This window comes from Elephas maximus, chromosome 1, assembly GCF_024166365.1.
Source record: "Elephas maximus indicus isolate mEleMax1 chromosome 1, mEleMax1 primary haplotype, whole genome shotgun sequence".
NCBI lineage: Eukaryota > Metazoa > Chordata > Mammalia > Proboscidea > Elephantidae > Elephas > Elephas maximus.
Window position 1 is genome coordinate 24,595,052 of NC_064819.1, and position 27,205 is coordinate 24,622,256.

Consider the following 27,205-nt stretch of genomic DNA (forward strand, 5'->3'; position numbering starts at 1 on the left):
CCTAGATATCCTTGGGAATTTTCTTATTGGTGGTGTAGGTGTTCTCTCATTAAAATAAACATTGATATACGCCCTGTTTAAAAGTCGGATGCAATCTTTAGGAGATCGGGAAAGCTTTACACGTAAGTTTGAGTTTCACCTGGGCCTTACAATGATGTGTAGAAAAAGGAAATCAAAGAGGACCAAGAAAAGGAAGGATTCTGAATAAGTGTTCTAAATACTAGATTCTATAAAACACACACATGCCCAAACAGAAGTAGCCTGGAATAAAGCATGTACTTGCATGTAGTGAGTTATTTAAGCAGCCAGCTGCTTTTCAGGTCACCATTTATAACCCTGACTTTTAAGAGCTTGACAAACAGTACCAAGGTTCCGACCTTAAACTTGAACTTCTTGAACTCAAGGTACCTGAGAAAGGGCACCTAGCATTCCTTCCCCCAGCGTGCACTTTCCCAGTCATAAGTACCCGTCATTAATGCGTGCCCTGATCTGAAGCATAACTCACAGAGAAGCTAACAGGTTCGGAGAAGGAGGGACATAAACACCACCGACAAAGTGCTATCTCTGAGCAGATTGTCCTTTAAGTATGCCTGCACCCAGATCTTTCAGTTTCACCTCAGTGATTTTGAAAGCCGGAATCTTGTGTTTGCCACTCTTCCAGGTAACCACCTCTCTTTCTGGGTTTTCAGGAGTACTCCAAGGACCTGATTTGTTATGGGTTTCTTCTCTGGGTTACTTAACTACTCCTACATTGAAAAGATTTCCTATGAGAAAGTGTTGCCAGCATCTTAGGACTTATATTCATTGGTAAGAGATGCAGAAAATCAGCTGCTCCATGACATTAGCCTTGTTTATTTATTTTATTTTTTTTTTGGTGGCATAGTGGTTAAGAGTTTGGCTCCTAACCAAAAGGTTGGCAGTTCGAATCCACTAGGCACTCCTTGGAAACCGTATGGGGCAGTTATGTTCTGTCCTATAGGGTTGCTATAAGTTGGAATCAACTCGACGGCAATGCAAACCCATTTCCATTGCTGTTAAAGTAATGTGATACAAATTTAACCTTTGCTTAACTTTGCTATGCTGTGATTTTTTTTTTTTTTAAATATCAAAAGTGCTTATTGACACAGAGCAAAATGCTGTAGCTGGATTAATTTAAGGCATGTCGACTGGTGCCCACAACCCTAGTGATGCTTGACAGTTTTTCAATGTTGACCAACATGGGCAGAATCATCTTAGGGTTTATTTCAGTTTCTCTGCCCCTGCATCCCATTGTGACTAATACCTGTCTCACTTATCTATGTTCTTGTCGTTGGTTGCCATGGAGTTGATTTTGACTCATGGCAATCCCATGTGTGCAGAGTAGAACTGCTGCATAGGATTTCAACCCTCTGACCTTTCGCAAGCAGATTGCCAGTAAATTCTTCCGAGGCACCTCTGAGTGGGTTCAAGATGTCAGCCTTTCGGCTAGTAGTTGAGTGCTTACCCATTTGCACCACCCAGGGACTCTATCCATGTTACTTGGCTGCAATGTATCGAAAGATTTAGGTGTGAAATACAGTGAGATGGCACTCTGCACTTCATGATCACCCCGAGGTCTGACAGCTACTGCACTGGCAGTGAGGTGGTAATAGTGCAATACCGTGTACTCCCTGCTGGGACGCAACGTCCAGAGAAGACTACAAAGTGACTAGAAAGGGAAATACTGGATTTATTTGTTGATCTGTTAAGCAGGATCCCGAATGATTTCATGGGCTCATAAATAAACTTTCTTTATGGGCAAAATTTGAATGTTCATTTTCCTCTCAGTTAGTATGCAAATCTATTTACACCATTCTAGCAAAAGAGAATACAACTCATTTTCTGTGCTTATAAATTGTTCATTACTGTGCTCTCTGATGGCCAATTCATGGCTCCATTTGCAACTCCACAAATCTCTTTGCACAGATAAACTTGGTAGGTAAATATAAGGTGTTAAAAAAGATGTGTTTGGAATTATAAAAAAAAAAAAAAGAAAGAAAGAAAGAACTGACACAAGGTTTCCAAATTTATCATCCTAAATTTTGGAACATCTGACCTATACTTATATTCATGTGTTATAAAATCAAAAACCAAACCCCTTGCCAATGGAGTCGATTCTGACTCGTAGCTACCCTGTAGAACAGAGTAGAAAAGCCCCATTGGGTTTCCAAGGAGCAGCTGGTAGATTTCAACTGCCGATCTTTTATTGGTTAGCCACCTAGCTCTTAACCACACACACAAATACTTCATGGAAAATAAATACTTCACTGACCTCATCAACCCAGTTTTTATAGCTACATATAAAATGACGTTTCAGGATTTTTCTCATTGTACAAGGAACAAGTCCTAGTCCAAGGGGAGACACGCAAACACACACCCACACACCAAACCTCTGGCAAGGAATACTGGGTTTCCTCTGTGATTGTTGGTATGAACTATAACACATAAAGGCCCAACACAGAGAGCTAGGAAAACTGTGTTAGGATGCAATGGTTTGGGTTCTTTGAAGCAGAGCAATAAAAAATGATTACTTTCTTCCTCTACTTTGATAAAAAGAGGAATTTTCATCTCAACAGGCTTGCCACGTGATCTTAAATCCATCTTAGCCTTAAAGCTAGTTGAAGTCAGCCCTTCGTGCATCTATTTAACACATTTTTTTTTTTTTTTAATGCTCCTGGAATTGACTTCTGCTTTTTACCCAAGTAGGGAATCTAGTTCCCCTGAGTGAAAATAATCCTCACAAATAATGAATTTCCTGCCTCTAGATGAGCTATAATGTGAAAACAAAGAAAAAAAAAAAAGTGCACCAAAACCCTTTGAAGCAAGCAAAATCTACCTACAGAAAAAACAGAAGGTTTTCAAATCCGTCTTGAGCGATATGTTGGACAGGTATCGGGAGCACATTCTACGTCTCCTGTCACTGCTACGCTGGAAAATTTACCCAGAGATTTTTTTCAGTTAAAATTCTGTGCACCCACAATAGACTCTGCCCCAGAGCTTTTAATTATTAAAAAAAAAAAAAAGAAAGAAAGAAACACTAGAAACCCACATTATCTCTAGGTGCTGCTTTATATTCGAGGACTAGACAGATGGGCTGTTTGGATTACATTGTTCTAAACATGTGTTTCAGCCGGTGCTCTCAGACCTACCATGTGGAGAACATGAAATGTAAGTAAATACCAAGAGACTCCATGTTTTTATTTAGCATTTTTAAAATTAAATAAATAAATAAAAATGGCTCCATCCCATGAGAATCTTCAAATGAGCTTCAAATGATCACTGTCATCAGGCGGGGAACAAAATAAAAAATTAATCATTTTAAAATGCAAATGGATCCATTTTTCTAAAAGAAGAAAAGAGGCCTTTTCATCACAATCAGCTTCATTACATAAATAAGGGTCTAGTGATTTCTGGCGATTTTTGCTCTCAGCGTTTCCCTCCCTTTGGGTATTTTCAGTTCATTAAAGAATCATGAAGTCATCTACTGCAGCATCCACACCTATAAGTCATGGTGACAACAGAAGGCCATTTTCTGGATCATTCCAGTACAGGCAAACGAACAAAAACCTGTCACCTGTATTATGTGTGCATTCCAAGCAAAGCACTTTAGATATGAAGTATGTGAATGGTTCACTCAATGTTCTCACTTCTTCTTGTGCTGTCGACTTCATGGCTCTGAGGATTCTATTCAGGAGGTGGAAAAAAGGGGCCATTAATAGGGCTGAAGATGATTACTGACATCTGGAATGCACTGAGACTTGAGGCAAATGTCAGAAAAACAACTCTGCCGAGGACTGTCTTCTCCTGGTACAGCCCTCACTGCCAGCCAGCTGTTTTCAATTCTCATGGCCTGCCACTCACAGCCTGGGTCCCTGGGCACTGGCTTCAGAGTTAGAGGCCATGTTACCTGGGTGCTTTGCTTGGCCCTGAAATCACTCCCTTGTATTCGATGGATCATTTCACAGTGAATCAGCTGGTTGTTAAGTTTGTGTCACCCTTTTGGCTTTGGTGTGGTTCTCTATTGCTGTTTCTTTGCATGTATTTTGGACCTGTTTTTTGTTTGTTTTTGTCTTGTTTTGTTTGTTTGTTTTGTCCTGTCCTTGGTATTTGTGACATAATGGAGTTTTTGAGAGTTTGTATGCTTACCTGACTCTGGACATCAAGGCTACCCTCACCTTACCTCCTCATCTTCTGCCTTTGGCCCCAAATAATAGAATTAAAAATATATATATCATAATCAGAAAGGATCTGAAATGTCGAATCCAACTCTCTAATCAATACATTAACCAAAAAGACCAAACCCAGTGCCGTTGAGTCAATTCCAACTCATAGTGACCCTATAGGACAGAGTAGAACTGCCCCATAGAGTTTCCAAGGAGTGCCTGGTGGATTTGAACTGCTGACCCATTGGTTAGCAGCCGTAGCACTTAACCACCACACCACCAAGGTTTCCATCAACATGTTACGGTAGGAAAATACGGCACTGAGGAACTGTGTAGCCTGAATTTAGAGCCACTGAGGCTACTGGTCTCTTTTTCATGTGAGGAATTGAGACCCAGAAGGAGGCAGTAAAAAATTAACAGAGGATTGATACTGATACTTCGTTAGGATCTTCTCTGGCCACATTGTTTTATACTGAAATGCCTGCAATATTTTTCATTATTTGATATCATTGCTTTTGAATGGAAACAAGAAACCATTTCAAAGAAATACAGATTAGCAGAAAATAAAGACAGAGACGCCAATAGAGTGACTGGGACGGGTGGGGGGTGGGGGGGAAGGAAAGTAAATGTATGAAGATAGAGAAAAATACCTCAAAATCTTTGCCACTACAAGAGGGTCTTAGTGGAATGACATCCACAATAGAAGGCACTCTGTTTTCTGAGAGAAGTAAAAAGACCCCCTTCAAACAAACTTATCTTTCTCCACCTATATATATTCAAGAGATTTTCAACTTAGAAAGACTTCTTTGATCTCTGTTAAAACACGGTACCTGGACCCCAGTCGCTACTCACGTGAGGGATGCACTTCCTAGTTCAACCATGTATATGAGAATAATGGGCACACCAGCCCCAAAGCAAAGACGAGAAGACAGGAAGGGACGGGAAAACTGGACAAACGGGAATGGGGAACTTGGGTTGGAGAAGGGGAGAGTGTTGACCCATCACGGGGTTGGCAACCAATGTCACAAAACAATTTGTGTATTTACTATTTAATAAGAAACCAATTTGCTCTGTCAACTTTCACCTAAATCACAATTAAAAAAAAAAAGTTACCTGAATAGGAAAGCATATTTATTCTTTACCAGGCACCTACATGAGAGTGACATGGTAGATTGCAACTGGAGGGATCCATAGCGACCATCTACTCCAACCCTCCTTTAGAAATGAGGAAACAGAAGAGAACAGCAACTTGCCTAACACCCACATACAAAATGGACAGGACAAAAGGAGATCGGGATTAGAATGCAGGGGAGAATAAGAGGGGGAAAAAAATCCATGAACTGGAATGAAGGGTTGCTGAGACAAAGGCCCGTAGGTGAGAGCAGTCTCTGATCAGCCAGAAAGAAAAAGACTTTATCACTCAACCTCTATGCTCCAAGCATTGTGCAAAGACAGTATTACATATACATTTTCTATTTTAAAAAAGCTATTAACTAATCTATTAGTAACTCTATTTATATTTATTTTCAAACCCCAGACTATTTTATTTCTGATCCAATCAACACATTTTACCTTTTCCACAGTAATTTTTAATGTGAACAATGCATTTTTACGTTGTTGTTGGAGAATATTTAAATACTATTAGTAATTTAGGGTGTGAAATAAAACATGGCGGACCCCCCCATTGCGTCTCCAATCTATTCTTTTCCCCATAAATAACCAAGTATATTGATATATACATACGTAAATAAATAGGATGATTTTTGAAACATAAATATGACCATACCCTAGAAAGGATCCTACAAAATAATTGTATGAATAGATTATGTTATGCCACCATCTTACCTGGCTCAGGGAAGTATTTTGTTCAATATCATACAGCAAGTAAGAGGCAGAATTTGTGTTGAGACTGATGACTGTCTAACTCCTGAGCCCAGCATTTTAACCACAAAATCATACTGTATATCTGATGTTTAAATAAAATTACACACCTAAAGGATAAACAGTCCATTTATTCTTCTAGATGCGATACAGTTTTCCCCCAGCTTAATTAGGTCAGGCCACCAGTCTCTGGGGAAACCCTGGTGGCATTCTGGTTAAGAGCTACATCTGCTACCCAAGAGGTTGGGAGTTTAAATCCACCAGGCACTCCTTGGAAACTCTATGGGGCAGTTCTACTCTGTCCTAATAGGGTCACTATGAGTCCGAGTCGACTTGACGGCAACAGGTTTTTTTTTGGTTACCGGTCTGGGTAGGATGATTTGACAGCCCATTTTCCCCTCAAATTATTGTAACTGAATTGCACTCTGGCCTGTGGTGAGGAAAAAACAAACAAAAAAAACAGACCTACGAAATTTGTTATTGCGTTTATTCTGAGAGCAACTTGGAGAACATTGTTCCCACTGTTAAGCGTCCTCTTTACGAGGCCCCACAGGATAAATGCTATCATTTCTCTACCAGAAATAGGAGAGTCCTGGTGGTGCAGTTGGTAAAGTGATAGACTGCAAGCCAAAAGGTTGGCGGTTCAAAACCACCTGTAGCTCTGTGGGGCAGGATGTGGAAGTCTGCTTCTGTAAACACGTACACCCTTGGAAACCCTACTGGGTACGTATGAGTCGGAATCGACTTGACAGCAGTGCGTTTTGGGTTCTGTACTAGAAATAGTTGTCCATCTGGTGAGCAACTACTGTTTGTTTTTGTTTATTTTAGAGGAGAGTGTATAAACAACTCTTTCTTTCTTTCAACTCATTAATTGATAGAAAGCTTAAGCCAGATCTGGACTCCAACTCTTCTGTATGTTTATATAGACTTCACTACATTCCGTTTAGAAACTAACCTCACTCTTGGCTTCCTCTCTCTGTCTAATATTCTCCAGGATCCTGTTTCTTTCTTTCTTTTTTCAATGTTTCCTTAAAGGGTTTTGGAACATAGGGTACTGGATGCATTCAGGCAATACTCCACATGGTAATCTGAGGCTAGAACTGACTTTTTACTGCTCCCAGTTACAATACTGCAGTGGTAAGGCACGGAGGCCGAAGTCAGGCCATCTGGGTTTAAAGCCTACTTCTGCCACTTGCGGCTATGTCGACTTTGACAAGTTGTCTCATCTCTCTATGACTGAGTTTCCTCCATTGTAAAATGAAAATTCTAATAGTGTGACCATGCCTTCTAAGGTTGTACATTTGAAAGTGGGTTCATACAAGGAAAGTATCTGGAAAAGTGCCTGGCACAAGAAATGCTCTGTGGTTGTACTAAAGAGCCATTGGGGCAACTCTGAATTTCTTCTTGAATTTATCAAATTAATGAGTTTATAATTAATCATAGTACTCAGAAGGATAACTACTCTAACTATCCACATAGAGCATGGACCATCTCCACAGCACCTATGTAAAGTAGAGCACTGATTGTTCTGGTAAGGAGAGAAAAATTTCCCGCTTAACAACTGCTTCTAGAGAACTCTGGTTGTCCGAAAGATCTTCCTTATCATTATAGTCAGTTCTCACATCTCCCTGGAATTTTTCTTTTTGAGGGTTATTATATCCAATTTGCAGGAAAAAGATGTGGCAGCCTGTTTCCGTAAAGACTACAACCTTGGCAAACCTAGCTGGGCTCTGTCCTATAGGGTCGCTGTGAGTCAAAATTGACTTGAGGGCAAGAAAACCAAACCAAAGCCATTGCCGTCGAGCGGATTCCAACTCAGAGCAACCCTATAGAACAGAGGAGAACTGCCCCATAGGGTTTCCAAGGAGCACCTGGTGGATTCAAACTGCAGACCTTTTGGTTAGCAGCCGCAGCGCTTAACTGCTTCGCCACCAGGGTTTCCCAATTTGACTAAGCATATAACCATCTCTGAGTAATGACTGATTTTCAAAAATTTAACCTTTTCTACACTAAGCTCTTGTATCTTAAATAATTATGAGTACTTAAAATATTGTTACAAGCTAAATATTGCTTCATTGTTCAGATCTCAAAAAGTTTCTGTTTAAAACTGAATTTGAGAAAGGTATGGAAATAATAATATGGGAAAGAAAAACATACAGGTTTGGAAGAGCCATATTCTTTTTTTTTTTTTTTTTAATTGAACTTTAGATGAAGGTTTATGGAACAAACTAGTTTCTCATCAAACAGTACACACATTGTTGTGTGACATTTGTTAACAACCCATGACGTGTCGACAGTCTCCTTTCTCTACCCTGGGTTCCCTATTACCAGCGTCCTGGTTCCCTCTTGCCTTCCAGTCCCTGCCCCAGGACTGGCACACCCCTTTAGTCTTGTTTTGTTCCATGGCCCTGTTCAATCTTTGGCTGAAGGGTGAACCTCAGGAGAGGCCTCATTACTGAGCTGAAAGGGTGTCCAGGGCCATGCTCTCAGGGTTTCTCCCATCTCTGTCAGGCCAACAAGTCTGGTCTTTCTTTTTGAGTTAGAATTTTTTTGTTGTTGTTGTTTGATACTTTTTTTTGTATAGTTTTTATTGTGCTTTAAGTGAAAGTTTACAAATCAAGTCAGTCTCTCACACAAAAACTTATATACACCTTGCTACATACTCCCAGTTACTCTCCCCCTAATGAAACAGCCCGCTCCCTCCCTCCACTCTCTCTTTTCGTGTCCATTTCACCAGCTTCTTACCCCCTCCACCCTCTCATCTCCCCTCCAGGCAGGAGGCGCCAACATAGTCTTAAGCATCCACCTGATCCAAGAAGCTCACCTCTCAGCAGCATCCCTCTCCAACCCATTGTCCAGTCCAATCCGTCTGAAGAGTTGGCTTTGGGAATGGTTCCTTTCCTGGTCCAATAGAAGGCTGAGTTAGAATTTTGTTCTACACTTTTCTCCAGCTCTGTCTGAGACCCTCTATTGTGATCCCTGTCAGAGCAGTACTGGTGGTAGCCGGACACCATCTAGTTGTACTGGACTCAGTCTGGTGGAGGCAGTGGTAGGTGTGGTCCAATTTGTGTCTTTAATTTTCTTCATTCTTCCTTTCTCCTGAAGGGGTGAGACCAGCAGAGTATCCTAGATGGCCACTCACAGGCTTTGAAGACCCCAGACGCTACTCACCAAAGTAGAATGTAGTACTTTTTCTTTATCAACTCCGTTATGCCAGTTGAGCTAGATGTTCCCTGAGACGATGGTCCCCACAGCCCTCTGCCCAGCAATTCAGTCCCTCAGGGTGTTTGGATATGTCTATGGAGCTACCATGGCCTTGCCTTGTAAGGCTGTGCTGGCTTCCCCTGTATTGTGTATTGTCTTACCCTTCACCAAAGTTACCATTTATCTATTGTCTAGTGTTTTTCCATCCCCATCAGTCCCCTCCCTCGTAACTATCAAATATTGTTTCTTCTTGTATGTAAATCTTGTCATGAGTTTTTACAGTAGTGATTTCATATAATATTTGTCCTTTTGTGATTGACTTATTTCACTCAGCATAATGTCCTCTATATGCATCCATGTTACAAGATGCTTCACAGATTCATCATTGTTCTTTCGCATTAAGTAATACTCCGTTGTGTGTATATACCATAGTTTGTTTACCCATTCATCTGTTGGTGGGTATCTAGGTTGTTTCCATCTTTTTGCTATTGTGAACAATGAGAAAAGCCAAATTCTAATTTAAGTTCCTTGGCCAATCAGTGACCTTCTTACTTACTTTCCACCTCTGGGTATCACTTGTCCACTGTGCAGAATTCTAAGGTCAAATAAGCGATCCCGAAGGCGGCTGCCAATTCTGAAACTGCACAATCACTTGGCATTTCTCCAGCCAATGCTTCTGGTTATTTATCTGAATATCAGAACTTCCACCAGGGGGCGGACAGGATCTGAAACAAAAATAAGTCAGTCTGGATAATCGCTAACACTGGAAAAAAAATATTGAGTGGCTCAGAAATTAGAACTAAGAAATAAAAATGAGGTTGTTGATATTTAGGATTGAGTTTAAATATAAGAAATATATGGGACGCTTTTAAAAAGAAAGAAGAGAAAGAAACATTTATCATGAATCATTCCTGGCCATAAGCTGAGATTTCAAGATTCAAAAATAAAGGTCTTCCACTCTTCTATTGTGTCAAGACACCAAGAAAATTTCCCTACAACCATCTCTGAAGTGGGATAACACATTTTTAAGATGTTTATATTTAATACTATAATAGTTTATTATTTTAATGTTTTCTGAGTATAAAAGAAATGTTAAAAAAAGAAAGTTCCCCTTAATATCATTCTCAAGAGAAATAAGCAGTACTAATAATTTGATAAATATGTGTACACAACGATAAAATGATTATTTTGGAGATATTGTTGTAATTGTTTAAAAGAATATATACAAAGGAGGACTGAGCGCTCTACGTTATTTGACTTAACAAGAGTTTTGATGACTATATACATAAACCTATATTCTTTTGGAAGACTAGAAAATATTGCATTATAACAATGTGCCATTAATTGTTTCTCAAATGTTTTACTGGTGGTCATTTGTCTTAGGGAGATTTTTAAAGCCATCCTTCAGGTGTCATTTTTGACTCAACCATTTGTACCTGTGACTGTGCTAAACATCTTAGATGCTAAAACAGTCAAACAAACTAAGAAACAAACAAAAAGAAACTTGTTCTCTGGGTGACTGACTTCCGTCGTAAATGTTTGGAGTCACATTTTTAAGTTGACATTTACTTGTGGTAAAAGGTCATTTCCGACCCGCATGTATGATAGTAAACATGGCACTGGGATGCAGTGAGGCAGAAATCAGTTGCCATTTATGAATGTTTTCAAGCTGAAAAATACTGACTGCTATTTTAATAATGGCAGAAGACTTGACTAAGTATAGCTTTGTCTTGGAAGCTTATAGGGTGGTGATGAACAGGCTTCCACTGTTGACACCCAGAGCAGGTTTCTAGACACACAACTGATTTGATCATCCTGACCGAGTGTTGCCAGGCCCATTCTTTTTCCTCATTGCCTGAGTTTTTCTTCATCAGTTGTCTAAACATGATTGCATCCCTGCTAAATTCTACCAAGATATTAAAGTATAATAGAGACTATAAAGCTACCCTGGAGAGTTTGTAATTTAAAGGGCTCTAGGTCTCTGAATAAACAGAATTGGTGGGACAGTTATCTGCTGTTGTTACTATGTGCTGTCGAGTTGGTTCTGACTCATAGCGACCCTATGGGACAGAGTAAAACTGCTCCACAGGGTTTCCAAGGAGCAGCTGGTGGATTCAAACTGCAGACCTTTTGGTCAGCAGCTAAGCTCTTAGCCACACCTATACTATTACCGGTTGCTTTCAAGTCATCTCTCACTTACTGTAACCCCATGAGTGTCAGAGTAGAATTGTGCTCCATAGGGTTTTCCTTTGCTGATTTTTCAGAAGTAGATTACGAGGACTTTCATCTGAGGCACCTCTGTATAGACTTGGACCTCTAACCCTTCTGTAAACAACCCAGTGAGTTAACTGCACCACCCAGGGACTCCACAGATGCCGAGGTGGCCCTGAGAAGTTAGCCATGCCCTTTTCAACACAACAGCATTTATAACTCTAGAATCCAACTTTGACAGTATAATCATCTCTTTACATGTCTGTCAGTGTCACATCTGTATTCTCAGTACATTGAAAACGGTGGGCACTTGTGCTTAATTATGTTGGGGAGGTGTGCAGTGAGTAGGTGATCGTTTTGGGTAAACGTAGGTACAAATTTCATTGTCCAAAAGAAATAAGCTTTGGCCATCCAGAGGTCCAATGCTAACTCTTCTTCCTTTATCACCAGGTGCATAAATTATAATAGTCAACACCCCAATGGTTGGTATGTCTGGTAAGAACATCCTCACTTTGTTTTTTAAAACATTTAATGGTATACACAAATATGTAAGATTATGGTCCCATCCCCTTCTTAAATAATTTGAGATGGGGTGCGTTATATGATACAGCTTAATGAAATCTTAAGGGTCACATGAATCAATATCTACAGAGGCATCTCCTTCAGATTGCTTACTCGACAGTCTTTACTTAAACACTTCCTGTGACAAGGAACTCACTACTTTTCAGAATAAGAGTTTATTCCAAAGATGGATACCTAACTGTAAAACAATTTTTCTTTCTCCTGAAATCTCCCTAAATGACTCTTACTTTGAGCTGACCTTAAAACTCATCTAAAAAAAAGTCTGCTGCCTCTTTTATGAGATAATCCTTCAGAAAACTTAAGACTGTTTTAACCTCCTGTATCTTGACTTTTTGAATTTTCTAAGCTAAACATTATGAGCTCCCTCAATTAGACGCTTAGCTCCTCAAAGGCAGAGACCCAGTATTACCCACCTTTGAATCATCAACAACAGCATCTAAAATCTGTTTAGTTGCTTAAATATTAGTTAAATGGATGGATGATGGTTGACTCAAAGGAAGACTGGCTGAATGAACTTAAAAATCAAGAAACTGCTCCTTCAAAAAGCCTCCAATATTCAAAGGCCCCAGTAGGTTTGTATGGCTAGTGGAGAAAGGAAATGATTAAAGAACTCAGCACCCCAGATGGCTCACAGCCAGCCTAGCTGAGTCCTTGCCCCCCATCAGGGAAGTAACAGGTACTCCTAACTTTCCCTGGTGCCGCATCTCACTCTGCTCCTTCCTTGTGTCTTCTGGGCTCAGGTTCCTGCTGCTAATTTTCCTGGTGCTTCTTCTCTGTGGAGCTGTGGTCTTCTGCCTCCAGTGCTGGCTGAAAAGATCTCAAATTGTTTCCCCAAGACAGACCATCGCTGTTTTTGCCGTTGGAGACTTGGACACGGTTTATGGTGAGTTGTCTGCAGACATCTGGACTTCCTCTTTGAAACCCTTGTGGTTTTGTGGTAAATTGAAAAACTATCCTCTGAAAAGCAGATTTGAAACAAGAGATGGCCTTACTAGAGATGCAAAGGCATACATTGAGGAGAGAGTCTAAGTGAGAAACTTCAGAAGAAAAGAAGAAAGAATGTTTCTTGGGTAACTGACTCATAATTGACTATGGGGATAGAACATAAACAGTTTGCCCCATCGACAAAAGGACGAAGAAGAAATACATAGAGCTAGTCACTCCAAGTCTTTGGTAAAGTTTAAAGTGCAGATGAGCATCTTTGAGCTTCTGACATTTGTCTAACCTATGCCTCACTTAGGCTATCTGCAGTAACACTGAACTATACCTTCCAGAATTTCTGGTGCCAATCAAAAAAACCCAGATCAAACTCATTGCCGTTGAGCCGATTCCAACGCATAGCAATCCTATAGGACAGGGTAGGACTGCCCCATACAATTTCTCAGGAGCACCTGGTGGATTCGAACTGCTGACTTTTTGGTTTGAGGCCATAACTCTTAACCACTATGCCACCAGGGTTTCCCTGGTGCCAATACAGAGCCTGAAATAGTTGGAATTGGGCAGAGGACAATCAATACTCATGTCCTTTCTCCCCAGACACACTGACAGCATCCTGACCATGCCTGCTCCCAACTCCCACCCCCAAACCATCCTCCTCCTATCATCTTCCAGTTCGAATAAGGAGGTAAGGTGTGGAGGAAATTAAAGTCTTGGAGTGATTTGCTTCTGCCAGCCTTAGCTTAAGTAAGAAAAAAAAAATCATTTACTGATTTTGGGGATTCCATGTTTGGTAGCTTATTTGTTCGTGTTAAGCATTGTTCTTATCAAAGAAATTGTCCATTACGAAACCTTCCCTCTAAGATACTGCATGAGCCCCTGCAGCTGCCACAGCAGGGCTTGGGAGACTAACAGCTGCCCTTCAGAGGCATTAACTCCCCAGTAGATACTTGGATCAGCATGAGATTTGCAGTAGTGGGGTAGGGTATGTCCTGCGAAAAACTAAATTAAAATAGAGGGTAAAAATAAACTAAAGGGTTTTAATATCAAAACTCAGAGATTTAGTGACTATATTCACTAATTTTTTTTGGCAAAAGTTGTTTGACAAGAGAAACACATTGTCAATTTGGGGACTGGTTATTTTGGAAAACATAACTAAATCCCCCTTCATAAATAGCTCTTTCTCCTAAAAATAAAAACATTCCACTGAACTTAAAGGGGAAATAGGGCCACTGACCGTCTAACAAAATATGCTAATGGAGAGGCCAACGTGGAAACATTGGTCTATTTTTCTTAACTCAACCAAAGATATTTAATAAATAAATGTATTTCATTCAACTTGACTTCAGTTTTGAGAGAGAAAAATTCAGCCTGGTCTTCTCAGCCCTTCTCTTACTCTAAACCAAACCCAAACCAAATCCATAGCCGTTGAGTCGATTCTGACTCGTAGCAACCCTATAGAACAGAGTAGAACAGCCTCATAGGGTTTCCAAAGCTGTAATCTTTTCTTGTAGAATGGCTGGTGGGTTTGAATGACTGAGCCTTCAGTTCGCAGCTGAGCGCTTAGCTGCTGTGCCACCAGGGCTCCATTCTCTCAATCTAAAGGAGACCCTTTACCTAGACTACCCTGAATTTTAAGAATATTCTGTTTTTAATTTTAAGAATATTATTAAGCTAACCAATTTCACTAAGTTATAATTATTAAAGCAGTTTACATGCCATAGTTATATCCCCAGCTGTCTAATGTTTTAATTGTTCCTAAATGGTGGTTTACACATATGCTATTGAACTTGCTTGAGCAGGTGTGTGATAGGAGGGCTCAAAGCTGACATATTACTCCGGTCATCTTCATTTAATAGCATCGGATAAAGGCCTGTAGAATCACATTCCCCGTGCTATTCCGAAGTCCTTAGGGAAAGTAGAAAAAGACTTGGGAAGAAATTGTTTTAAAAAATGCATAAATAAAATAATAATATAGCCATAATTTATCTCACATCTACTGAGTACCAAGCACTAGGCTAGATGCTTTTCAGAGATTAATTCCTAAATAGGAACTCTGTGAAAAAAACACCAAAAAAACCATGTAATGTAGGTGTTATTTCACTTAGGGGATGTTATCTAATTCTGTCACATTGCAGGGTAAATATACATATGAACAGGCAAAGATTTATGTGTTCCTAGAGAATTCTTTTATGCCAATGCCTTCATTCAGCTTGGACTTCTTCCTTCAGTACCATCCTTTCTTGTTCATATGCTACCTCCTCAATGATTGAAGGTCAACCAATTCTTTTTGGTACAGCGCCTAACCCGAGCCATGGCATTTTCAATTGCCTCATATGCATGTGAATTCAAACAATGAAAGTGGAAGACCAAAGTAGAATTGATGCATTTGAATTATGCTATTAGCAAAGAGTATTGACTAGACGGTGGACTGCCAGAAGAATGAACAAATCTCTGTTGGAGAAAATACAACCAGAACGCTCCTTAGAGCAAATGTAGGGAGACTTTGGACATGTTATCAGGAGGGACCAATTCCTGGAGAAGGACATTATTCTTGATAAAATAGAAGGTCATTGAAAAAGAGTAAGACCCTCAATGAGATGGATTGACATGCAACAATGGGCTCAGATATAGTAAAGATTGTCAGGATGGCACAGGATTGGGCAATGTTTTGTTCCGTTATATTATGAGTCAGAGCCAACTGGACAGCACCTAACAATAACCACAACGATGGTTCTTTGCTGCAGGTCAACTAATAGATTCCAGACTATTCAGAATTGGGATTTGCCCACACTGCAGGTTAGGGGTCTGCACTTGTGAGTCTCTGTCTCAGCCACTATTCAGAAGGGGTGGAGGAAAATGAGAATTCATTGGAATGACATTGCTGACATACTCGAATATGAAATAAGATTGTTGGACTCCCTGCCACCCCTTAAGCACAAAAAGGAAGATAAGCTGTTTTCCCCTGAAAGAGAATGTGGGGAATGGATCATTTAAAACATTTTAACGGAGAAACTAGACTTGGTATATTAACCTTGGGTACCTCCTAGACCTTTATCTTATTTCTCCAAAACTTATTTTAATGTATTACCATGATTTACTAAATATATTAGCTGAAATCGCCACGTTCTTCCATCTTGTGGGTCAGAGGTTTGACTCTCAGGATCCCGTGCAAGGTGCTTTCAACTAAGAAGAGCCAAGACGAGAATTTCAGCTGAATATCAGGGACTAAGATTGACTCAACTTTACTGATGTTAATATATATAAAATAGAAAATTTCCCTTAATGGCAATTCCTGTCAATACTACATGGCTTAGGTTTCAAATCATCTTCATCAGAAATACTGAAGAAAGAAAGGAAACACTTGTCTTGGGAGCCTTATGAAAGGTGTTTAAAGGTTATGAGGCCAGCACAACCCATTGCAATGTCTGATAGGATTTCCCTTCTTGGAAAAGTCCTTGGGAACCAATAGCGTCTCCTGAGCTAATGATTACACCTTTTCAGAGTTCTCTGCTGCTACAGTGCTACAGTGCTCAGATTGCTGCTGGGTCTCCTTACCCTCCAGTAGGATCCTGGGATAGATGGCTGATCCTGGGATCCATGAAGTCCATGGGTTCAGCTGAGAGACCCTGGCACTTACTGGGCTCAACCACCACCTTCCATAGCCTAACATAAAAAAACTAAAATTTTAGTTTTTTTATATAATGACAAAACTCTTTACCCACAAGAAAGGGAGAAATAATCACTCTTGTATCCCTCTTGGAAGAAGGTAAAGAGGAGGAGAAAGAGCAGGAAGAGGAAAAGAAGAAAGTCAAGAAGAAGAGAAGGGGAAGGATGAAGACCAAGAGAAGAAAGTTACAGTTTGCAGTTGGAGATATTTTAAGGACTAAAATTAAAAACCTACTTATTTTATATAAACCCTAAAATTATCATTTTTTATTGTGGAAAATATATATGTAACAAAACATTTGCCATTTCAACTACTTTTACACTTACAATTCAATGACATTAATTAAGTTCATTATGTTCAACCATCACTATTATCCATTTCCCAATTTTCTTGTCACCCTTAATAGAAGTGCAGCCTCCCCTAAACAATGACTTCCTCTTTTCCCCTCTCTCACACCTGCAACTGGTAAACTTTGGTCTCTATAAACTCTCCTATTCTAGATATTTCATATAAATTGGATCACACAAATATTTTTCCTTTTTTGACTAACATATTTCATTGCTCAGCGTAATGTTTTCAAGGTTCATCCATGTTGGAGCATGTCTTATATGCAGCCCCAGGAGTCTTCTGGACAATCTCATCTTAATATTCCTTGCTCCCTAACTCCACCCCCAGCCACTAATCTTCTGGCTCTTCCACCTCTCCCTTAATGTCTCTCTTGTGGTACCCCAGAATGGATCCATTTAATTCCCTTAGGCCTTCTGGAATGGAACCAGCCATTAAGAAATCTCTGAGACCTTACTTTTTCTTTTCAACCATCAGAGGTTAAATTCTAGTTTTTTCAGCACCTGTATTGAGGGAAAAAGGTTTGTTGTTTCAATGTTTTCTAATCTCATTATCTTACCTCTTTTAACGGTGCTTTTGGGCTCTCTCCTTCCTGATAATTCCACAGAAAACTCAAGAGATTTACAACCATTTTTTTTTCCCCTTCAAATGTGGAAATGGAGAATAAGAAAACATATTGGACACAGAAAGTTATTTTTTTTAAAGAATGTACTCAAGTGTTTAGTAAAGGTGGGAGAAGAAGAGAAAGTCCTTAGCATTTACACGTGACTTTTTTTTTATCCATAGCCCCAAATCTTTATAATTTGTAAACACTTAGGGTTATAAAAAACCAAGGGCTATAAGACAGGGTGAAATAAGCGGAAAATACAACTGATTTTAAAAAGAAGAAAAAGATTTAGGCTTGTTGGTTAGATTGTTTTATTTTTTTAAATCTATATTTGAAAATAGTTTTAAAGGAGTTTAAGGTTCTTCAAAAAGAAAAGCTAGTTGTTGTTATTGTTTTTTTTAATTTTTTTGAGTCCTTAAAAATAAGGACATACAGATTGTGAGGCTGAAAAAAAGGCCATACTTATGAGGAAGTAAGACATATTTAAAGTTGTTGGGTGGCAGAAATGGTTCACATTTGACTAAAACCTAAAGGTTAGTGGTTTGAACCACCCAGTGACACTGCAGAAGAAAGGCCTGGTGACCTGTTTCTTTAAAGAGTACAGCCAAGAAAACCTAATGGAGCGGTTCTACTCTGTAAAACATGGGTTCACCACGAGTCGGAATCACTCGACAGCAACGAGGAAGGCATTTAAAGGTAAGAAAGGGAAAAACATTTCAGGTTTGTGAGATGAGAGAAGGACAAATCGGACTTGAGACAGAAAAACAATCCTACGCTCACTGGAAATAGAAGAATTTGAGAGCATAGAAAGGGACCTCCACCATTTTTTGTCCATATTTTTAATAAAAAGTAATAAATTACTATAAAATCAACATCAGAGTCCTTTTCCCTGCATTGCCTGTGGGTCTGTGAATCAGACATGGATCCCTTTAGCCCTGACATGGCAGCCAGCAGGTCCTGTGCCTTTCCACAGAAGACAGAGAAGCTAGAGACAGCAGAGACCCCCTCCCCCATCTGACTGAGCTTATCTTCAGGTCTTATGTCCCTGGTAATGCTGCCCATCAACAATCCAATCTCCCTGGCCCTATTTCTTCTGCAATTTCAGACATAATCTTCCTTTTTTTCTTATTTCAGGGCAAATAGCAATACTGGTCTTCCAGCCATGATTTAATGTGACTGCTTTGAGCTGGTCGGGGGTGAGGAAGGGCTGGAGACAGACAGAAAAGGAGCAGACCCACACAAGCACTGTGCCTTTAACCCGGCTGTCCCGGAATTCTGTATTTTGTTTTGGTATCCATTTGAAATGTCTTTTCCTTATGCTTTGTGTTCTACATGTAAAGATTCTGTACCCACTTTAGGTTAAGAAGAAGGAGTGTTTCATCCATATACTCTCATAAAAGGGCATGATAATAGCCATGGACTGTGTGTATGGAACGTTCACCAAATGCCATGCCCTATGCTAACACTTGTCATCTTTAATCACCTTAAATCTTCCTGACAACTCTATGAAGGCTTCACTATCATTCTTAACACTTTGAAGATGAGGGAACAAAGGCACTTAGAGGTTTAGCACCTGGCCCATCCAGTCAGCAGATGATAGAGTTATGACCCAAATTCAGGCAGTCTTAGCCACTCCCAAAGCGAGATAAAGAAAGAAAGAGAAGAAAAAAAGTGGAATGGCCATGTTAAAATAAATCAAGTTCATTGGAGTGATTCTTAATGCTATGGGAAATCTGAACTCTGGCTATAAAAACATGGCAGTAAGTATATTGGTTTTACGAACTCCAGCAATAAACTCGGATGCTTTCATCAACAGCTCTGCCAAAACTACAGGATGTTTTTCAGGCATTTTTACTGAGTTCTCTCAGGTTCTTAAATTGTCAAAAGAAAACAACAAAAAAAGAATGCCTGTCTCCCCAAATCACAGGATATTTTATCTGAAAGTGCTTTGGAAAGAATGGAAAACTGCTAGAATATCCGTTCAATTATACAAAAGCTTTCAGAGCACATTGGCTTAGTTATGTTTATCAAATTAGTGCCTTGTGGTTTTCATAACAAGCTTGAGAGCAATGGCCAAGTGTGCAGCAAAGAGACAACAACAAAACTTTCCTACCACAGAGAGCCATTGTCAAGCTCCTGTTGCCTGGCACACAAAATCGACAATAGCAGAGGTAGAAATAAATTTGAGATAGTAAAATAGTAAATGTGTCCGGTCAGTCTGGTCGACCACTTGCAAGCAGAGAGATAAATAAGTTACTATTGACTTTCTGTTGAATGGACCAGGAGCAGCTTACCGGGAAAATGTCCAATATTCAGTGTAAGTGATCACAACGGAGGAAGTGACTGATGTCCTTTATCAAGTCTAACTCTGTTTTTTTTTTTTTTTAATAATTTCTATCGTGCTTTAAGTAAAAGTTTACAAATCAAGTCGGTCTCTCACACGAAAAACCATATACACCTTGCTACCTACTCCCGATTACTCTCCCCCTAATGAGACAGCCTGCTCTCTCCCTCCACTCTCTCTTTTCCTGTCCTTTTCACCAGCTTCTAACTCCCTCCACCCTCTCATCTCCCCTCCAGGCAGGAGATGCCAACATAGTCTCAAGTGTCCGCCTGATCCAAGAAGCTCACCCCTCACCAGCATCCCTCTCCAACCCATTGTCCAGACCAATCAAGTCTAATTCTGTTTTATCAAGTCCCACAAACTTAGCTTACTTACTTACATCAACTTAAAGGTCCTAACTACGAAAGACTAACTCCATAGTATTTTCTGTATGATAATCTCTATGTTGTAACTTTAATTATGATAATGATGAAATCACTATTTTACCACTGAAATAGGAAAGATGGAAAATAACATTGTAACTAAAAGAAAATACATTCTTATTTCTGCATAGTACAGTGCATGACAGATAAAACCCACTGCCATTGAGTCAATTCTGACTCATAGCAACCCTATAGGATAGAGTAGAACTGCCCCATAAGGTTTCCAAGAAGTGGCTGGTAGGTTCCAACTGCCAACCTTTTGGTTAGCAGCCATAGATAGCACTTAACCACTATGCCACCAGGGTTTCTGCATAACAGGTGGTAATAGTTATAATCCGCCCCCACCACCACCATGGAGACTCCATGTGTGTCAGAGTAGAACTGTGTGGCTCAAAACTTCAATGGCTGATTTTTCAGAAACAGATTTTAAAACTTTTCTTTCGAGGCACCTCTGAGTGGACTCGAACCTCTAACCTTTTAGTTAGCAGCTGACTGAGTTAACCATTTGTACCACCCAGGGACTCCCAGGAGAATAATAATTAACCTTTAATGAATACTGTGTGCCAGGCCTTGTTCTAAGCACTTTACACACATTTAGCCTTGCTTTTACCAAGGTAGAAACTAATACATTATCTTTTTTTTCCTTTTTTTTTTTTGCATAAGAGAAAATTGAGGCATAAAAAATATTATGTAATAGGCTAGGAGTAGGCTTTTTAACAGAAACCCTGGTGGTGTAGTGGTTAAGTGCTGTGGCTGCTAGCCAAAAGATCAGCAGTTCAAATCCACCAGGTGCTCTTCGGAAACTCTATGGGACAGTTCTACTCTGTCCTATAGGTTTGGCATGAGTCAGAATTGACTTGACGGCAATGGTTTTTTTTTTTTTTTTTTTAGGTTATTTAATTAAGTAAATAACTCTCTAGGAAAAGTGTTGGCAGCAAGGGTGAGACTTATATTCTAAATATTGTTCTATCCTTCACATATTATATTAATATTTGGATTATTATCCTTCGCTGGGAGAAACAGTAAGGTTCCTAGGTGGTGGAAAGCCTAACTGTTGATGGTTTGAACCCACCCAGTGGTAGTGCAGACAAAAAGGCTTGGCAATCTGTTTCTGTTAAGATTACAGCCAAGAAAGCCCTGTGGAGCAGTTCTACTCTGTGACACATGGGGTCACCAGGAGTCTGAATCAACTCAATGACCGCTATAACAACAACATGAGAAACCATGAGGGAAGACAAACACAAACATATAAAAATCCATGGTTCTAGATTCACATTATCCACTTTAAAATAATCATTTTGAGTAATTGGCATCTTGATTTCAGTGAGGCAGCTCTTGCCTAATATATGCGTAAATACTCTTTGAATTCCTTGGTAATTGTGGCATGTTTTCTCAGCTCTCCTCAGTGGTGTCCAACCGTAAGCCTTTAAAACAGGGGTCAGCAAACCTTTTTCTGTAAAGGGTCAGGTAGCAAGTAGTTTTGCCTTTGCAAACCAGATGATGTTTGTCAGGGTTGTTCACCTCTGTCCTTGCAGTGGAAAAGTGGCCATAGACAATATGTACATTAAGGAGTATGGCCGCGTTCCAGTGACATTTAATTTACAAAAACAGCCAGAGCTTTGGGTTTAGTTCAAGGGCCTAGGTTGCCATCCACTTCTTTAAAGGTGAATTTATGGTTGTTGCCAATGTTTTGGGAAGAAGCACTCAAGGGCAATCAAAGGCAGCCAAACAGTCAGGGAAGAGCTTATGGGTGAAATAAATGGGGAAGGAGGAGAGAGAAGGGGAACAGATAAAAAGAGAGAGATGGTTATAAAATATTACTATTGACTTCCTGTGTGACTCAGAAACAGACTTTCAAGGAAATATTAATTGGAGATTTCCAAACATCGTTGAGCTATGGGACTAAGTGGATGGTCTTGCAAGGTGACCATTTTGAGGAAGAAAATGCTGGTTTTTGCTATTTAATGGCTTGTAGCGTGCAAAATCTAGAGGTTAAGACATTTGATTTCAAAGCCCTTTTCAAAAAACATTTCAGAATTCCTTCTTTTTCTTGTGTGTGTATGCTGTAAGAGAAAACTCTTCACAATTTAACTTAACACTTTTGCTATTCATTAGTCAGAGAGCTGTATAAAGTAATTAATTGTATCAGTTGCCCTTTGCAAGTATAAATATGAAAAATGAATTTTAGAAAGTAATCTTTTAATGTTTCTAGTGGGACTTGCATTTCCCATGATGGGGCATTAGCTAAAATGCTGCTAGTGTTTATGGGAATCCTGTCTTCTTATCTAGCAAGGGGAGTATTCCTCCTAGTTCCAGCTGCTAAATCATAAATGCCTCTTGATGGGTTAGTCAATGACGATAAAATTGGCTCAAGCGAACGAATTTTCTCGCTGTAGTGAATAAACCATCACTGCAGTGAGCAAGACGGTTGTGAATTTTTTCCTCAAGGGTACAAATAATTTTCTGTGGCTCCAGTGATCCAAGAAATGCCAGATTTTAGCAGGCAGTTCATGTACTTCTGTTTTATGCTGACTAGAAAGATTACAAGTCTTTCTTTGTCTTTCCAGGGATGGAAGCAGCTGTGAGTCCCACTATCGGAATTCACCTTCAAACTCAAAACCCTGAACTGTTTCCTGTTTCCAGTTTTGGCGCTTTAGGTCCTCCACCTCCATATGAGGAAATTCTAAAAACAAGCCGACTTTAGATCCGGATCATCAGTTGATGGTATTAGAAATATTTGTAATTCCAAAATATCAAGTTTAGGAAAAAGACTTTTGTTTACTGTAGAATTCCCAGAGGTCAATAGTATAGCCCGGAAAAAGACAATTAAATAAAAATAGGTAATGCAGGGAAAAGAATTTTGGTGATGGAGAGGTTTCAATAGTGAATTAAAGGACTCTTGGTATATTCCTACTCTGTCGTAACTTTTACATCACACAATGAAGTTAATGTTTCTCCAGTGATACCCAAACAAACAAAAAAAAACCCCACTGCTATCAAATTGATTCCGACTCATAGTGACCCTTTAGGACAGAGTAAAACTGATCTATACAGTTTCCAAGGAGCGCCTGGTAGATTCAAACCACCAACCTTTTGGTTAGCAGCCATAGCTCTTAACCACTACACCACCAGGTTTTCCATTGGTACCCAAATAGGGAGTAATTTGGTGCGTGAAGGAGTCTCAATTGTTAAATTTAGAATTTCACTCCAGTACACATCACATCTTTCGTTGCTTCAATATCTTCATTTGGTATGGAGTCAATAAAACTTATCCTAATTTAACAACGGCCCAAGAAAGAATTCACACTTTTACAGACTCAGAACCAGAGAAAGTCATGGGAGCGAGTGCAGGGCAATGAGAGAGAGTGTAAGAAGAAGAAACATTTGGAGTAAAATGGTAAGGTGATTGAAGAAGAAGATTACAAGTCTCACACCAAAAGGCTGTATGTCTCAGTTTGTGGAGAGAAAAGTAGATAGACACTGAAGGAGATTACTTAAGATGTGGGCACACATGTAATGCCACTATGGACAGAGGACAGAGGAAGCCCCCATTTTACATGGGTGAAATTTATATTCTTTTCCCAAACCTGTTTTATCCAAAGCCTCTCCTACCTAAGCAATACTAACTATTACCTTCCAACTGTTCAGGCCAAAAAACTTGGAGTCATCTTTGAGTCCTGTCCTTGTGTTACAACCAGCATCCATATTGGCAGGAAATCTTAGAGTGCTTGGATGGCACAACCAGTTAAGCACTTGACTACTATCCAAAAGGTTGGTGGTTTGAACCCACTCAGAGGCTCCTCAGAAGACAGGCCTGGTGACCTACTTCTGAAAGGTCGCAGACTTGAAAACCCTACAGAGCAGTTCTACTCTGCATTCATGGGGTCGCCATGAGTTGGAATCAGCAAGATGGCATCTAACAACCTTTCAAACAGTTCCTACCACATCTCTGGTATGAGCCACTCATTGTCAGTTCTTGCCTTGATGACTGCAATAGCATCTAAATTGGCCCATTTGCTCTCACCTTTGCTCTTCTGTAGTCTATTTACAACACAGTAGGTAGAGTAATCACTTTATAACCTAAGGAGGATCATGCCTCTTACTAAAATCTAATGGAAAATTCCAAAGTCCTCCACGCACGACGTATATGAACCATACCCGTCCAGATCTACTGTCTTACTACTTATCCCTTACTCATTTGCTCCAGGTACGCTGTCCTCAAAACTATCAGCTATTATTCCACCCCCATCTGCCCGCTTTAAGGTCTTAGCATTTGCCGTTTCTTTGATCTGAAACACTCTTCACCCAGATATCAACATTGTTTCACCCCCTCACCTTCTTTAAGTCTTTGTTCAAATGTCAGCTTCTCAATGAGGCTCAAACTGACTCCCCTACTTAAAATCGTAACCTCTCCCAACCCTGGCACTTCCCACCTCCTAATGCTAACTACACACCTTCTCTTCCCATCGTAGTTACCATCTTCTAGTATGCTACATAACCGATTTCTATTTACAGTGTTGGGTTTTTCTTTCCTTGCTAGAATATAAGTCTTTGGGGAGAGAGCTCTTTGTCTTAAACCCAGTGCCATCTTTGTCTTAGTCACTGATTTATACCCTGAGTTTCTAAAGCAAACTGTATTTACCATGTATGCAAACAAACTTTGTAAGTAAGAGTCCCTAGTTCTGGGGATTCTCAAAAATAACCAGATGAGCATTTGTTGGGGATGAAACCTTACATAACTGAGTGTGGCTAAAAACCATGTGCAGGGAGGGACTTAATGGTGTTAACATGACCTCATTTCTATCCACTGATGAAAGACGCCTGAAGAAATTTATGTTAATGTACTATAATAATCCCCAATATGTGTGTAGGGCTGTATGGTGTACAAAGTGCATTAATATACACTATCAGGTTTTATCCTCATGACCACTTTGTAAAGTGGCTGTTAGTAACTTCAAGTTATACATGGTAAATTGAACAGATCCACTCCCTTCCAAAACCCACTAAAATTACAGTAAAGGAATATGAATGTCTTTAATCTACAAGAACAAAGACAATGGTAAGAAGATGGCAGAAGAATTAGCAGTAAGGTTTTAGCTCATGGAAGGCAGATGGGTAAGTCACAGTTGGCTGAGGTTTCGTGTTTCTCCACTTTGCTAAGTGTCTTCAGGAAAGAAGCTGAGGATAATCCAGCTAATCATGCTGCAGAAATGCAGAAAGGCCCCAAAACTAGAGGCCTGAGTTAGCTCTGAAAACAGGCAAAAGTGGGGCAACAAATGGGAGGATTGATTGAAGGCTTGTACATGGAGTACTTGAGCTGCCCAAGTAACAAGGGAAATTTCCCTCTTTGGTCATGGTGGAAGAGTGAGGCAGGCAGGCGGCGCTGGGCTAAGCCGCACCCGTCAGAGCTGAGAGCAGGAGGGGAGGGCTTAGTGAAAGTCTGCATCCTAAACCATGTGCAGAATCTCACAGAACTCAGAATGCAGATATCTGCTAACACACAGCCCGCACCCCAGTCCCTAGAGAGAAAACTGAAAGATTTCTTCCTGGAGAATTTGACCAGCACAAGAGAAAAGATTTCAGGTATAGACATTGGAGGTTCCCTTAAAATATATATTTGGTTCTCCATCTGATAGCGTGATCCATCAGTGGACAGGCTCCCCCCCATGCACAGAGCTTTCACGTATGTGTTCAGCACCTTGTTCCCCAATGTGCACAACCATGTATCACTCTACATATTTAAGGGAAACCTCAATTAGATACCAAAATAAACAAGCAGAAAAAAAAGGAGCCTTGAGGGAGTGGAGAAAGCACAGAGAGTACAAGAGAACAGCAAAAACTATAAACAATGTTTTCAGAGAAATAAAAGAACATACAAGAACAACATAGGGCTCTGCAAGATTAAAATTGTATTCCAGAAATAGAAATGTGAACAAAAATGTTGCAATAAGAACTAGAAAAAAAAATTCCAGGGTGTGTAACAGAGAGGGAGGTAGGGAGAGACATGTTAAAAATCTTCAAGATAAGGAAGAACCAAAACTCAGAATGATATTGGACTTCTGAACAACACCAGAAGATAGAAAATAAGGAAGCAAAATGCCTTCAGAAGTGTGAAGAAATTAGAAACTTAGAAATCTATACCCAGCTAAACTGTTACGCAGATCTGAAAGCTCTCAAACACTGGACTTCTCGTGCCTCTTTTCTTAAGAAGTTACTGAACAGTATTTGCTGGGAAATTAAGGCACCAAGCAAAAGAGGGGCAGGCCTGAGCTCCAGGGAAAGGGACTACAAAGCAGGGGACAGGAAGAGAATTCAGAAAATGACAATGGAGTTAATCTCCAGGAAGATAACTTTGAAACAGCCCAGAGAACAGCCAGTCCCCATCAGAGCATGACAACACGTCATTATAGGAAGAATAGAGGAATGACTTAAGAAAAAAGTATCATGGAAATATGATGACCAATCAACGACTGATAAAGGGAAAACACATGAACTGAAAAAAAACAAGGCAATTATTAAATCCAGGAAAAACTTAAGCCAGATTTTTAACAAAATCAGGTTCAACTCTGAGTAATGTAAACAATGAATGTGGATTTTTTTAAAAATTAGGTGTTATTCATATTGATACCGTAGGCTGTGATAGAAGGTAGTAGGATACTAGAAAGCTAAATCTTAATCTTAGGTAGTGGGAAGTCAATGTATAATATCTAAAATTAAAAGAAAAATCAAGAAATAGTGGTGAAGCACATGATTTGGAAATTAGATCACAAATACCTGGAAAAAATATAAGAGCTGAAAATTTTTGCCTCAAGAATGGAACTT

The 27,205-nt window shown here is 39.8% G+C and overlaps 1 protein-coding gene across 2 annotated transcripts; it reads left to right on the forward strand.

Moving 5' to 3' along the window:
- The first annotated feature begins 476 nt into the window (after window positions 1-476).
- Window positions 477-27,205, forward strand: TMEM207 (transmembrane protein 207). 2 transcript variants are annotated; one of them, XM_049874744.1, is made up of 5 exons: window positions 477-661; window positions 3,149-3,186; window positions 11,928-11,972; window positions 12,800-12,942; window positions 22,951-27,205. In XM_049874744.1, exons 1-5 carry the CDS (start codon window positions 587-589, stop codon window positions 23,085-23,087), a joined length of 438 nt encoding a protein of 145 aa, XP_049730701.1. In that variant the 5' UTR covers window positions 477-586; the 3' UTR covers window positions 23,088-27,205. The 2 variants fall into 2 exon arrangements, with proteins under 2 accessions (XP_049730701.1, XP_049730712.1); XM_049874755.1 differs by lacking the exon at window positions 11,928-11,972.

Excerpts from the sequence above, each read along its gene's own strand:
- TMEM207 (XM_049874744.1), top strand. The coding sequence starts at position 587 with ATGCCTGCACCCAGATCTTTCAGTTTCACCTCAGTGATTTTGAAAGCC. Across the intron at positions 662-3,148 it reads TGTGTTTGCCACTCTTCCAG|CCGGTGCTCTCAGACCTACC; the intron begins GTAACCACCTCT and ends CATGTGTTTCAG. Across the intron at positions 3,187-11,927 it reads CCATGTGGAGAACATGAAAT|GTGCATAAATTATAATAGTC; the intron begins GTAAGTAAATAC and ends CTTTATCACCAG.